The sequence below is a fragment of the Protopterus annectens genome, chromosome 11.part0 (genome assembly GCF_019279795.1).
Source record: "Protopterus annectens isolate FY-2018-M chromosome 11.part0, PAN1.0, whole genome shotgun sequence".
NCBI classification, from domain to species: Eukaryota; Metazoa; Chordata; order Ceratodontiformes; family Protopteridae; genus Protopterus; species Protopterus annectens.
The window spans coordinates 1,059,315,400-1,059,330,399 of record NC_056745.1 but is presented as its reverse complement, the minus strand read 5'-3'; the positions used below and the strand labels follow the sequence as shown (position 1 = coordinate 1,059,330,399).

Sequence of the window (15,000 nt, the reverse complement as noted above, 5' to 3'; positions counted from 1 at the left end):
GTGTGTGTGTGTGTGTGTGTGTGTGTTTGTGTGTGTGCTTCCCTGGAAAGTCCAGTTAGAAAGGATATATATGTGTATGAGGTGGACTGCAAATAGTAAGAGGTCCACTGCTGTTCTTTATACTAAGCAGAAGTATCCACTAAGAAAGAAATAAGAAACAGAGAAGAGAGTTACTGTCATCTTTCACTAAAATACAAGACTCAGTGTGTTTTGATTCTCTTTGCAAGGAATATTTGCAACGTCTTGAACTGTATCAGATGGCATCTAAGCAGTTAGAGAACAGGGTATTGCATTTCATAACTGGGCTGATCTGAACTGCATGAAGGAGGGTAATCATGCTTTGCTATGTCTCTCCACTCCATGGGGTATCAGAAGAAGGATCGAGTACAGGGAATGCAATGTCTTTTATTGTTTTGGAAACTTTCAGCTGTTGCTCAAGAGTAGTATGAGGTGTTACTCCAGGGCAGAACTTTGAGAGGTTCCATTAGAATGGGGGTGAGAGGAGACTAAACATCTTTATGTGAATCATATAGCTAGTTGGTACTCAAACTGGAAATGGTTTCTTTTTACTTTACATTCCTGAGTTTATAGTGTGGGTGGTACAATATTACTTGACTTTGGTGCTGGAAGACCAGAAGGCAGTGGGTTCTAATCCCACTTTCAGTGACTGGATTGCTGACAGTGCAGTGCAGCATTGGGTGGGGGTTGCTGCACTCTTCAGTGTGTTGTCCTTCAGATGAGAAGTTAAATATTAGATCCCATTTGCTTGAGTTAATGGTAGCTTGGGTGGACATAAAAGATCCCATAGTATCTATTGAAAAAAGTAGGGAAAACTTCCAATGCCCAAGTCAAATTTCCCAAAAAGCCAAAAGAAGAAGAAGAAGAAGAAGTAGAAATATCACCTCAGGTGTCCCTTGAAAAGGGGCTACAAGGACAGACCCAATCAGTAAAGTATAGACACATAAAATATATGATTTTGTTACTGGGTAGCCAGATCAATATAAGGTGTATCTAGAGAGACAGAACTTATCATCCAGTGTGTTATTGACATTCCCAAAGAAATTTATATAATTACATTTATGAGAGCTTAACTTTAATAAAAAATAAACTGGGTTAGATCATGTAAAAGGACTTTTCTCAAGTTTATATGAGTAAGATCCATGATGATTTCTTCAGCATCTTGCAAAATAAAATTAGTCTGATGATTATATTATTACTCTGGTCAGTGGAAGGGTCTCCTGTGTTGATATGGACTAACACAGCCTGCTTCCAGATTCCATGGATACAGCCAGTTTTAATGTTCACTTAAAAATGCATGCAAGGAGTACACAGAGTAGTGCAGATTACGCAAATTAGACTTCTTGATATCTTATCATTCAAATAAAGTGTTTTCCTTTAAAATAACTAATCTTGGATACTATGTTCTGCCTCTCAGCAGTCCTATTTGAATATTGCATCTAATTAAAGGCATTTTTAAATACATGGAAATGGACTTTTGCTTTCCTGTCCTAATAAACTATAGATTAAGATACTGTCCATTTACTATTGCTACAATAGATGCTGAAGTTAGCATTTCACATTTACCCTGACATACCATAATAGTTTTTACACTTTGATAACTATCACAAATTATCTTGCATTCATCACCTGGCATAGATACTCAGATGCATAACTTTCTAATGTGATTGAAATATATGAAGATAGTATTGTACAATATATTCTTTGCATGGCAAATTTGTTTTATAAATAGGCATATAGTCTAAATATATCACTTTCTTAGTCTGTTCATTAATGTTTATTGTAGCCCTGGATATAGTCCCTAAATTGCATACTACTTACCTTCCATCACAGTAATGTTCTGTTGTATTTCTGCATGAGTGAAACTTAAGGTCTCCTGGGCAAGTGCGGTCTGGTCAAAACAGAAATATTTGTAAATAAGAGAGAAATAAACATAACATAAACAATATTTAAAACTAAAGTTAAAATGTGTCATGTAATAAGAACCTGCTTATGTTGAGTAGACCTCTTTCAGTTCAGCAATGTGTTCTATATACACTGTAAGTCTAAAAGCTAACTTAATTAAGTATGTATAAAATGTACTATTTCTGAGAAGGCAAAAACTTCTGTTTAAAGTAAGTCTATTTTTAGGGATAGCTACATGTAACTTAGTAATAATTACAAAGCATAATTTTAAAAGATGTGTTTATGGTTTAATTTCTCCAAGTATTTTGGGTTTTAATACCATGACAGAAATACACCCCATTCCTAAGTAAGGGTTTCATTAAAGATTATGAAATTAGTATTGTTTCACTCTTTGATGTTAGCCAAAAGTGCTCTTCACAGCACCTGCAATGGGCCTAGAACTTATTCATTCTGCAATCCCTATGGAGTTACATGTATTGGTAGCATATCTTGGTATGACTGTACATTCTTTTTCATTAGACCCATTTTTCCTACTACTACTGGAACTGTCTGTGTATCTTGCTTCCACATTGCGGCTCATATTTGCCTGCAAATTCTGATATTTCATGACTTTGTGTCTCTCTGTATGTAATACACTGTAGTCACCAAGTTCTGTAAATTTAATGATCAATTCTACTTTTGCCATTTTTTCTTGGACTATTATATCTCATTTTCTTACATCTGCTTTTTGAATTGTTGGTTAAGGCTGATTCCATGTGATGTAGACTTCATTGAAAACAAGACTCCACACAAACTGTAATATGCAAAAAGCAGGAGACCAGGTTCCAGTCCACACAAACAACATTTATTGAGCACTTTCGTCTCTTGAATAGAAACTTCTTCAGAATAATACAACATATTACCCTTTCAGGACATAAAACATTTAAGCTCTTTAAATGTTTTTATGTCCTTTCGGGACATTATTTTATTAATTAGTTAATGATGACTACTAATTTGCTGGAATAGCATATATAAGGCTGTTGGGTAATATGTTGTGTTATTCTGATGAAGCTTCTATTCAAGAGATGAAAGCGCTCAAAAAACATTGTTTGTGTGGATTGGATCCTGGTCTCCTGCTTTTTGATGTACACTTCATCATTCTCTATAATACTTTGTAGTTCATGCTTCCAATACCGCTCATCTATTTCTATATTGTAGTGTGTGTTCCATCCCCAGTGCAACAGTCTTGCCACATTATTATGCCTTTCAGTGTACAGAACCTCTGCCATGAGTGTATCGCACCCAGGAACAAGATGTGTGACCTTTTTCAATTCCTTTTTACAAATGTTTACTATTATGACAATTGTTATTATCATTGTTGACAAAATGCGTATTACCACAGTCTGTAGTACATTATCTTCTGGTCCCATACCTTGTCATACTTTTAATACTGTAAGATGATAATATCATTGCTAGAAATAATGATCTTTATATCCTATTTCCTTTGATCTCTAAGTTAGATGTTAATGTTAAGTATTCCACCATCTTTCTAGTTTTCTGGTAATCTGAACAGTATCATTTTAGTCATTTTACCTCTTACAATAAAATGCATCTTGTCTTTGTTTATAAGGCATGAATGACTTTTCAAATAAGACCTCACCAATAGGAACAACAACCGAAATTTCTCACTATGTAAAATGGTTATGCAATATCCACCAATGAATTTTAGAAGTTATCCTTACAGTCACTATAAATGTTTCATCTGAATTAAGATTAATGACTTTTACAGTTTTCTGTTTGTGTTATACATTTCTCTGGTGCTTGACCTCTTCAGTATCTATTCCAGGTTCTAATGGTTGTTCCAGGAAAGCATGCTGAGGCATTCATATAATATGAATAAATCCCTTATTTTCTATCCACATTCAAAATACTGTACACGTTATTTTAACCATTAGAAAATAAATTTCCTTTTCAGCCTCTCTACAGTCTAACTGAAATGCCTGTTACAGTAAACACTGTCAAAATTAAATGTATACTTGAGTTGATGTGATGTAAAAATTGACTACAATGCAAGTTTCAACATAAAAACTGAAATTACAAATATTGCAAGTCTTTTTCTATGAAACTATGTTTGTATTCATAACCACACAAAGTCTTTTCCAATGCAAGCCTGTACTGTGAATGTACTTTTGCTAATAACATCATAAAGATGAGTAGTGAAAATGATTGCACTTCACTCCATAAATTTTGAAGAAGTTGCTCTAGAGATTTTATAGAATGAATGAATACTTAGTCTCTTTACAGTGAATATCATTTTTACTTCTGAAATGCTATTAAATTTATGATGTAGGCATTAAAATTTAAATTTCAGTGAAAATTATGAAAACAAGCACTGCTAGCTGTGATGCAAATTCTCCCTGCTGACCATCAAGATATTTCATTTCATTTCATTGAATGGTACTCCATCATCCATTGGAAGAGGGCCCATCAAACAGCCATCAGGCGTGTATCCAATTCCCCTAATCCAAACAAGTGGTAGCTAACATGGGCAGCTATGTTTTCTTGGTTCATTCTACACTTTCACTATAATACGTACTTACTGCAACACTCATGCTTACAGAAAGCTGCAATCACTGGCTTAAATTCAACAAACCCATTTATCCTAGTCTTACACCCACTCTGAATGCCCACAAATCCACTTTCACAGGATCAATCAGATGACCAGAGCCATTAAACCCCCCTTCCAGGATGTGTGAGCCAGCATGAACCGTTCACTATCACCCACCCCCGAAAGACTGTTCCAGTATGCCAAGTACAAATTTTGGGTCACCTGGGTCATAGTCAGGGACACAGAGGTGAGGTGGTATTACAAAAAATTCTGTCAAATAAATATTAGCAGTTAAAACTGACTGATGTCAATATTTGCATAAAGACACAACAGTTATTTATTTATTTTTGCAGCAGAGGTTAGACATTTTAGTCTAATGGGGGAGTAAACCTCTGCCACAGCAAGGATTCTTCATAAACCTATTCTGTTCTCAATATGATGGTTACTACAGCATTTTCTTGGCGGTTAACCTCACTGGGTTGGGGGTCACCTTCTAGTCCACACTGATAATGGTAAAAAAAGAGAGAAGAGTGAGCTAGAAAACTGCCACATCTGACCACAGAGGTTTGGCTATATTGTTACTGGGAAGTCCTAACCTGTATGCACTGCCATTTCAATCAGCCCAATAGCAAAAACTACCCACCTGCCCACCAAGCCAAAATGCTGTTTTTAGGAAGCTTCAGTCTTTATTGGCACCTCACTGACATGGCACATCATCCTTCACCCTAGAGAGGGCTCAGCAGAAAAAGCATTGCCATTTCTCTCTCCCTCCCACCAAGTCTTACAAGTTCATCCATAGCAAATCAACACCAGGCTGCCCAAGTCTTAGTTAGGGCTTTATCACTATATGCCATGGAGCTGGTAACTTATTCATTTTATGATCTTAGCAAATGTATTAAAGCTGATAAATTATTGTATACTGATTCAATGTTGTTTTGGCTCAGCGAACTAAAATTTAGCAGTTAGGGAAGACTTGTAAATAGCAGCATCACAGCTTCTTAGGTGTGACTACAGAATGCACAATGAAGAAAGCATGGCAAATGTTAGGAAAGAATTTTTAAGCATTTAGCTCATTCTTTATTTTTTAAAGTTATATGCCTGTAAGTATTATATTTTAAATAAAGGCAGTGAATAACATCTGGAGAAAAATGTGAAATAATAAATTGTTGCATTATCAAACTCAAGTTTGTTTACTAATATGCCTGAGTGTACTGAAAATCATCATATCATTAGAGGTGTCTACTGCAATTTATATATTGCTGTGTTATCATCCTTTTTGAACTTCCTGGAGATATCTTTAGGAAAAACTGGCATATTTCCCAAAGGCTTTGTGATTTGTTGAATGTAAAGATTGTGTTCCTAGTTTTGGAAAAAAAAAACAGTAAAATCTATGCAGATCAAAGTTGAGAGATTCTTGATGATTTGTAAATTCTGTTTTCCAAGCTCAGGTAGCGGAATATGAACACTAGTAAGAGAAACCATCAAAATATCCAATGCAGGTCGGTCAAATGTGTTCAGTATTATGCCCTGATCCCCACCTTAGATTCAGAACTTCTTCAGAGTACATATCAAACAGTCCACATGATTTAAATATAAAATGTAGCAGCATGACCCTCCATTAAACAAGCATGTATTAGCAAACAAAAAGGAAAGAAGATAGCCAGTAGATTTTTGCATAGGGAATATCATACATCTAATATTTGCCGGAAAAAGAAACATGCCCCTTTACATTATCATGATAATTCTACTGGGAATGCAGAAAATAGACAGATCAGGATTATCACTGCATATGACAATAATACATTTAAAGTAAAATAATTCAATAATAATTCAATAAGAAATAATGAAATATACTGAAAATCACATTCACTTTTGATAGCTACTCATCAGAAAAATGTAGATTTGTTTTTTGTTGTGACAAAAATACAGGTGAATATTTAGGATGGTGTAAGAAACCATTGCTTACTAGCATGCAAAAATGTTTTTTGTGTCCAAAGCCAGTGGGGTATACCATAAGTAGTAATTGTATATACTGCAAAGTCATTTGTAAGACCAAATATTTCATGTCAGTCAATACTAACATGAGTAACAGTATAAAACAGCTTATCACATGTAAAGATAACTGGAGAATTTTTATGGCTATAAATCATAGCAGTGTTTTCTGCATCAGTCAGACAGCAGGAGAATTTAAACAGTGTATTGTTGTTTACTCCAGTGATATTAGATTAAAAAAGAATGTAGTGCCCCATATAAACACACTGTTGAGCATCCAAACTTGCACTTTACATTTGTTGTTAATGATAAGCTATATTCTGGTTGGTTAAATATCAAGCAGAAACATGAAGTACATGACAAGGAGAAAACATGAATTGCTTTGAATAATTAACTGTTGATGATATAATATTTTGATCAACATACTTTTATGAATTATGCCCACACAATTAATATATGTATTTATTTTTGTTTAACAATTAAATACACATATATAAAAGACTGCTTTGTGATATTAGCTAATAATGCATTTACTTGTTATTTTGGATTTTCATTAAAATACTTCTATATGGAAATAATAAATATAAAACTTGCCTGATAATTTAATAATTTTATGCTGTCCAGTCTATTATGTTGTTACAGATATTAGCCTGACGTAATACAAATCTATTTTTTTTAAGCTGTCCATGTTATAGTTTCTGTGTATAATTAGCACTATTTTGATAATGGTGAAACCAATTTGTGTTTGGTTAGATATATGTTTTGTTATTATGCTGGAATTAAGATCTACTATTAAAGCATTATTGAAGTACTGGATTAATTTTGTTTGCTGGATTAGCTAACATGTCTAACACTTGTTTCAGCAGCTGTTTTAAAAGCTACTACTTCCTGAAGAATTAGATATGAATTTATAATATCCACAGTGAACTGTGATTTTGTTTGGATTAAATACCCAATGTTTATAAATACACTTTTCTTTGTACATTAAAATTCAAGATTCAGGAGTCATTAATATCATTCCTGTGACACTAGAGTGTTTTGATAATGTAAATGACAGAAGCTGTTGATATATTGAAATACTTACTGCACTGATTATGAGTATACATGCGCCAGTCAAAACATGATGAACATAATTTTGCAGCACAGCTGAGACTAGCGCAAGTTGCTGATGCATCTCCTTTCTTTCTGTAGTCATATTCACAAGACTTTTTAAGGAAAGAGAGATCCACATCTGGAGGACAATCCGTGAATTTACTGCAAATCAAAAATAAGTCACAGGTGTAAAAATTATTTTAATAACAGTTTGGTAACTGGACAAATGGACAGTTCAACAGACCCTTTTCTGCCAAAAAACTTTAATTAAAATGTTGATGCAAATAATTAATGGCATTAATATTTATCAAAAAATGCGAAAGCTCTCAAAAATAAACCAAATAAACAAAAAAAGAGAGCAAGAGTGCGAATAGAGAGAAAAAACATGAATTTTTATTATACATAGTCACCAAACAAGCACATGAACGCTTTTGTAATTTTCTTTTTTTAAAAAAAGTGATGTAATATCTAAAAATGACAGAAGGTGGCACTGTTGTATTAAGGAATACACACTGTTTTAATGGTACAATGCATCAAGTCTTATATGATAGATCACCATTTGTTTTTTTTTATTATGGTTTTTATTACTGTTTATTTCCTATTTATTCATTATAATAAGAAGTTTTTTTTTAAACAAAGATTTTAGATGAATTTATAAGAAGAATAGTAATTTAATAGTTTAAAACAACTTGTTTTATTAAATCTAATTTAGAGACAGTTTTTTTTAAAAGGAAGTGAGGTAATTTTGATTATTTATTAATGAGTTAGATGTTGGTTGATTTGTACATTTGAAATGAATAGTTTAGTTCTATTGGCCAAAGGTTTTAATGATTTTATATAAGAGTGATTGATGAAAGTGATTTGTGTATCTGATGAAGTCCAGTTTTACAGGACAAAAACACGAATGTGACAAAAGCGTTCATGTGCTTGTTTAGTGACGACGTGTAATAAAAATCTGTGTTTTTTATCTCTATTCGCACTCTTGCTCTCTTTTTTTGTTTATTAATATTTAACAGCTACACAGGTGTTGCAGAACTAAACATCATTTTACCAATAGGATTCAACATAATATAAAAGGCAAAGATCAACCACTTGCATTCACAAAAGCTGTAGAACCTGAAAAATGTGACAGAATATTCATTATTCACCAGTTTTAATTCCTCTGAAAATTCATATTGTAGAAATTATAATGCTCTTTCTTTTTTATTTCTTTTGAACACACTAACACACACACACACACACACACACACACACACACACACACACACACACACACACACACACACACACACACACATATATATATATATATATATATATATATATGCCATTCTGCCACCATTTTCTATCTGATCCAGGAGATATAAACTAAAAGTAAGAATGCAAAAGTGAATCTATGTCAAATGCAGACAAGCTGACATGTATTAATATGACCATAAATATTAAGTGCTTGCCTTAATCCTGAGCAAAAAAATCTTATACTACTGCCTGTGGATGCACTGCACATGCTGAAAATAATACTGTACTATTAAAAGACTAAAAACACAAACGTATTAATTGTCTATCAACATACGTAAATCCCAGTCCACCCTAGTCTTTTCAGTACTTGATAAAGAGTGAAAATGTAAAATAGACTGCTTAACTTTCTTATTAAACAGCAGATTATCATGGTTTGGAAACATCTACAGGAAAACAGAAGACAATCCGATGAAGAAGGTTTGGGGCAGACAGGAAAAAGGCAAGAGGAAATGAGGGTGTCCAACAAAGAGATGGGTGGATTGACTGTGTGAGAAAAGACTTGTGACAGTCAGACATGACTGCCAAAGAGGATAGGACAGTGGTTTTGAATAGAGAGAGAGGACAACAGTTAATGCAACATCCTGACTGAGTGAAAATGTTGAACACAAGCAGGTTGTGTGGTTATATTTCTTTATAGCCTCAATTTTCTATGGCAGAAGCATAAGAAAGTGTTGCTAATAACAGGGCCAGATCTAGCACTAGGCAACCTAGGGAACCACCTATGGCCTGATGCTTACTCAGTGGGTGGGTGGGGGGGGGGGTTCTGACCATCAGCATTAAATAAATAAAAAAGTCCTTTCCTGAAGGACTGCTAACCTTTGCCGAAGGTAACAGTAAGAAATCCTGCGTAACAGTTCCAATTGTCTTTGCATTCCAGCCCAGCTCCTCTTTCATTAGCATATGCTTTGAGCCAGTGAGCTGTGATGAAGAGCAAATGGAAATCTAGAGAAGGATGTTGATTAGATTTTCATGAATGGTTTGCAAATTAAGTCTGAGGAAATCAAGCTTTCAACTACTAAAAGCAGGTCCATAACAGTTTAACTTTAATCTTTTGTGCAAGCAGTGGCATTTATTTTTTACCTTGTGTATTTGGGGTTTGCCTTAGTGTTTGACTGCTTTCTCCCTTGTATGATATACATTTTTCCTAAGTGTAGTTTTGCTCTGCATTATAATACAGTTCACATAAAATATAATCTCTGTTTGAACTAATTTTTAATTGCTCTGGTAAGTCAATGGTTGCTCCTACCCTAACATCAAATGCTCAGCCAAGTGAGCATGAAGAAATATAATAACCACAAAGTATTGTAACTCTGACAATGCAGATGTGTGTGTGTGTGTGTGTGTGTGTGTGTGTGTGTGTGTGTGTGTGTGTGTGTGTGTGTGTGTGTGTGTGTGTGTGTGAATCTTAATCCTCCACACCAACTGCTAGGTCTCCTTTATTTTTTATTTTTTTTTTTGTAAGTCACTGAGGATTACAGTCTGTCAGTGTCAGTCAGATAGTTTTGAAGATTTAGCTAGTACAATCTGTCTAGTACTTGTTGCAGATGATAAAGGCTATGTGTTGTTAAATAGCTGATTCCTGTAGTGCAGGGCCTGATTCTCTTATCCTTCATTTATCTTCTATGTGACTTTGCAAAGTTACACCAGACGGCACTCATGGGCTGCTCCTGAAAAGGGAAACTAGTATCCAATGGGCTGTCCCAAGTTCTTAGCAAATGCATGACATATTTGCCTTTTGGGTTTATACACCCTTCACATAGACTTTAATTAGTGCTTTTCTATATGCTACTTGAAGATGAACCCCAGTATATCTGTTGCAGTTTAATGAGTTGCTCGATGCATTTTCACTAAATGTCAGCTTCAAGGGAAGAGTTCAGTGTCCTTCATCCTAAGTCTGCTGTCAATGTGAAATTGTTTTCTTTATAAAATAGCTGCCAGTGTTTTTATCTGTAAAATTTGATAATATGTACACTGATAGGTCTGAGGAGTGCTTAATTTAACTTGGGTGAGACAGCCAAGTAATGAGATACTGGTATGCTAGATTCATTAACCATGCATAGGGTACTGCTTATCCACAGTCCAGCTGTGTTAACTCTGGAGGTGTATGTTGAAAAAACACAGCATTATTAGCCTTTGAAGTAGGTTAGACCTGTAGTTAGTGATGTCAGATGAGATAGCTATTCTTGTTGATGGAGAAGACAATCTTAAGTTTCTGTTATAAATGTTGACTAAAGAAAGCTATAATATAAAAAAAAGCCACAAAGAACAGGCATGACTTTTTATTATTTATTAACTGTAGAATGGACTTCTCCATGGGTCTTTCTTAGTCATGACAATTATTACAATCCCTAAAACATATATATAATATATATATATATATATATATATATATATATATATATATATATATATATATATATATGTGTGTGTGTGTGTGTGTGTCTGTGTGTGTGTATATATTTATATGTGTGTGTGTGTGTGTGTGTGTGTGTGTGTGTGTGTGTGTGTGTGTGTGTGTGTATGTGTGTGCGTGCGCAAGCGCGCATGCGCCTGTACAATTTTATTAATAATTTAATGCAGCCAATCTGCCAGCATGTTTTGCGAAGGAAAACCAGTGAACCCAGTGAGTACCCACCCAAATCCAGAGTGAGGAGGTGGTGACCCTACACCTGGTAAATGATACCCAGTGCACTCTGTATTTTTCACAGTGCTATTTCTATAGATGTGCTGTTTGGCCATGGCCATTCTGATTGAACCCTATATGAATCACTGTGCTTTGTTTTTGTCTTTTTACTCAGGAGGTGTCTCTAATACATTTTCATTCTTCTATCAGTCCTTTTTCTGTGAAACTGTAACAATTATATCCACTAAGAGAATATGGTTTGGGCAAAGGGAAAAGGGGAATGGTCTTACTATTGTAAAATGTGATATAATACAATACCATCAACATCTAAAAATCAAGCTCTAATTTTTGTGTGAACACTTGATATGTTCTTGAGTTGCCCTACATTGAAGGTATTTAAAATCAAATTGCTTTCATTATTCCATCTGAAAAAAAAACAATTATATAAAAGACATAATGTTCATCTTGCCAGAGTTCATTAATTGTATACTCACTCAATTAGACAGCAAGGTCCTGAACATGGCTCAGTTGATATGTCCAGGTATGGTTTTGTATTATTTTGTGAACAAGGTATTTCTAATAAGCTACAGTATGGCTTATGTTTATCTTCAATCATCCATTCATATGCAGTTTCTTCACAACATGTGTCTGGTTCAATTTTTCCATTTCTTCTGATGCAGGAATCCCCTCCACAGACACCTAACAAATAAACATATTATATTTATAGGTGCAACACAGTATTCTAAGCAGAGTTCAGTTTCCAGAGAAGGTTGAAACTGCAAGTATCTTATTCATCTTAATCTTGTGTCTTACCACATTGTCCTTTTGTGTTGCCTCTAAATTCTTGTTCTGGTAATTGTACTGAAAGATATCCTGTATTATCTACTTGCACAATAACATTTGCACTTTGAATAAGAGCTGTGTTCACAGTCTTTGTTGAGGTGAGGATTGTTCCATTGCAGTAGTAAGGAGGACTGACAAGGTCATCATTGCAATATACCTGTAGGATAAAAAAGGAAGGCAGGTGTGAATAAATGCAAAGCTATTTTCTTTCATTACTTCCTTGCATCAGTGGTAGAACTGCATGGCACTGCAGCATGTAGGCATTTTTATTTATCTGTTGCACTCATTCAGGGATTATGCTAGCATGCAGTAGGGCACTTGTAGGTACTGAAGTCAGCTGCAAGAAAATAATTGTTTTTCTGCCTCTGATTTGCAGACGTATAGATCTCAAAAATGCCATAACTGATTACTGCCCTCAGCCTTACCCAATCATTTAATTATTACTTTATCTTGATGACCTCACTATATTACACAACAACAAGCCCATTCTCAGTACTAGCCAACAAGCTAATGACTTTATGACTTATTGATTCCCTCTGGAAAGACAGTAATAAGAATATGTTGTGCTGCAGAGCAGAATATCATTTGTGAAAGATATTAAGGAACAGAGTATTAGAGCAGGGATATCGGGGTACTGCTTCAATGTTTTGTTCATTCACACAAAGAAAGGCCAGTAGAAAACAGGTTTGTACCTAATCTCAACAAACATAACAAGGTCAGCATGTTTGAAATAGTGACCTTTCAGCATTTCTGCCCTTGCTGAAGCAGAATATTTGCAAGCTTACTCTGGAATTAAAAGATAATTACTGCTATGCTAAAGTGTTCAAGACCCAGAGGATACTTTTGGACTACAGCTAAGATGTCAGAATTTCTTGTTTCCAGGACTTCTGTTCTGAGCTGTGACAGTATCCAGAAACTTCTCCAAATGTGTTATCCCAATGGTAGCTATCCTCAGATTGACAAAACATTCACTTTTGTTGTCATCCATGACTTTCTTAACAAGGCTGTAAACAAAGAGCAGATTGAACCGATAGGATTCTGGATGGATAGCATCAGAGTACTTATTCAGTTCAGGACTCTCCAGGCCTTATAATATTGAAAACAAATTTGACTATTCCCCTTTCTTTCAGAGAAGAATGTGTCTCTGGAGAAGTTGTGCTGTATTTTTCACAGAAAAAAAAAACAATTACAAATTTGCATTTCTTATTCTAGAAGGCTGCACAAACGCTCAGATTATCAGACAATCAGATCTGTCTTAGATACCAACTTCCAAAATGTAAAAATGTAACCCCATCCTACCACCATGTGTAACACTTCCAACTCACACATGCATACGCACTGGACAATCCAGGTTTATGGAGGTCATACATTTTATATTTCAATAGATTCAAAGACAGAAGTCCTGAAAAGACAGGTTTAAGCTAAAGAAAATCATGCATTCTGGTTATAAGTCCCCTTTACCAAACTAATAACTTAATAATGAAACTGTGACACATGCTTAACTGGTTTCTAACACATCTGCCTTTACTAAATATGGGGATACAACTAAATAATTTATTCTTTGCTTTTTGGCAGTTTTACACATTTTTAAAGAGAAAGAAGACATTCTTTTTTCTAATAACAAACCATATGCTTGAGTGACAGCTATTGTCTTCAACTGTTCTGATGGGGACACATTTTAATCTCTCCCTTGAACAAAAGTTGTATGCCTTCCCAATGCATATCAAATATTATGGAACTTAGACTGTCCCAATGAAATTCATGTAAAATCCCATACTAGGTACCTGTGTATAATTGGGCTTATCTCACTCATTGGCAGTTCTTAGTACAAAGATATTATACTTAGACAAAACCAATACAAATTCACAGTGTGGAACAATGATTGCAACTATGAGCACAAAAAAGTGTTCAGTTTTGAAAAAAGCACACCAAGAAAAATAAGCCAAAATTACTTTAATCAGCAACTGATTAAACCTAACATCACATTTTAAATACTTAATGATATCATTACATGGCTTCAAATAACCAATCAAGACTAAAAATACTATTACTCCTAAAAAATCAAGCCTCTACAGATCTTAACACATAGATCTCTGAAAACTTATTTTATGTATAACTATAATATGTTAAAAATAAGAATAATCTGTTTAGATATATTAATATATAATATTAAACTTAGGTCTTCAGAATGATATTGCTTCTAAGTCCGTCATTCTCTCCTTAAGGATTTACATGCAGGTGAGCAGTGATGTTGGCTGGTCCGTGTATCCCAATGATCACTATAAAGGTTTCTGGTAGTGGCACAGTAAAAGTCAGTTTAGTAAAAAATGCATTTTACTTTTACATTTGATGCAATATCACCACATTTAAGATACTTCCTGGGCCTGTACTCTGTTCTTCCCTTGAAAAAGGTTATATGCTTATATCTTACAGAAGATTACCATAATGCAAATTGGAACCCTGCAAATTCCATTAGCTATGCAGACCTAAAGAGGTCAATATGAATGCAGACGGCACATCTGAAAGAGAGTGACATTTTACAGGAAAAAAAGTTTGCAATATATTTGAATTCTTAATTATTAATTGCATTTATTTTATACTAATAGGTATAAAGATGCAAAGGTAGTGGGCATCTTCCTGT

General features: G+C 34.4%; 1 protein-coding gene across 1 annotated transcript in view; it reads right to left on the bottom strand.

Annotated features, from left to right (window-relative positions):
• Positions 1-15,000, bottom strand: part of LOC122815693 (mucin-19-like) — a gene marked incomplete in the record, with an annotated part of 520,597 nt that overhangs the window by 75,070 nt on the left and 430,527 nt on the right. Inside the window, 4 exon segments of the mRNA XM_044088393.1 lie at positions 1,840-1,909; positions 7,587-7,756; positions 12,011-12,215; positions 12,330-12,516. Of these exon segments, the coding sequence (XP_043944328.1) occupies positions 1,840-1,909; positions 7,587-7,756; positions 12,011-12,215; positions 12,330-12,516 (632 nt within the window).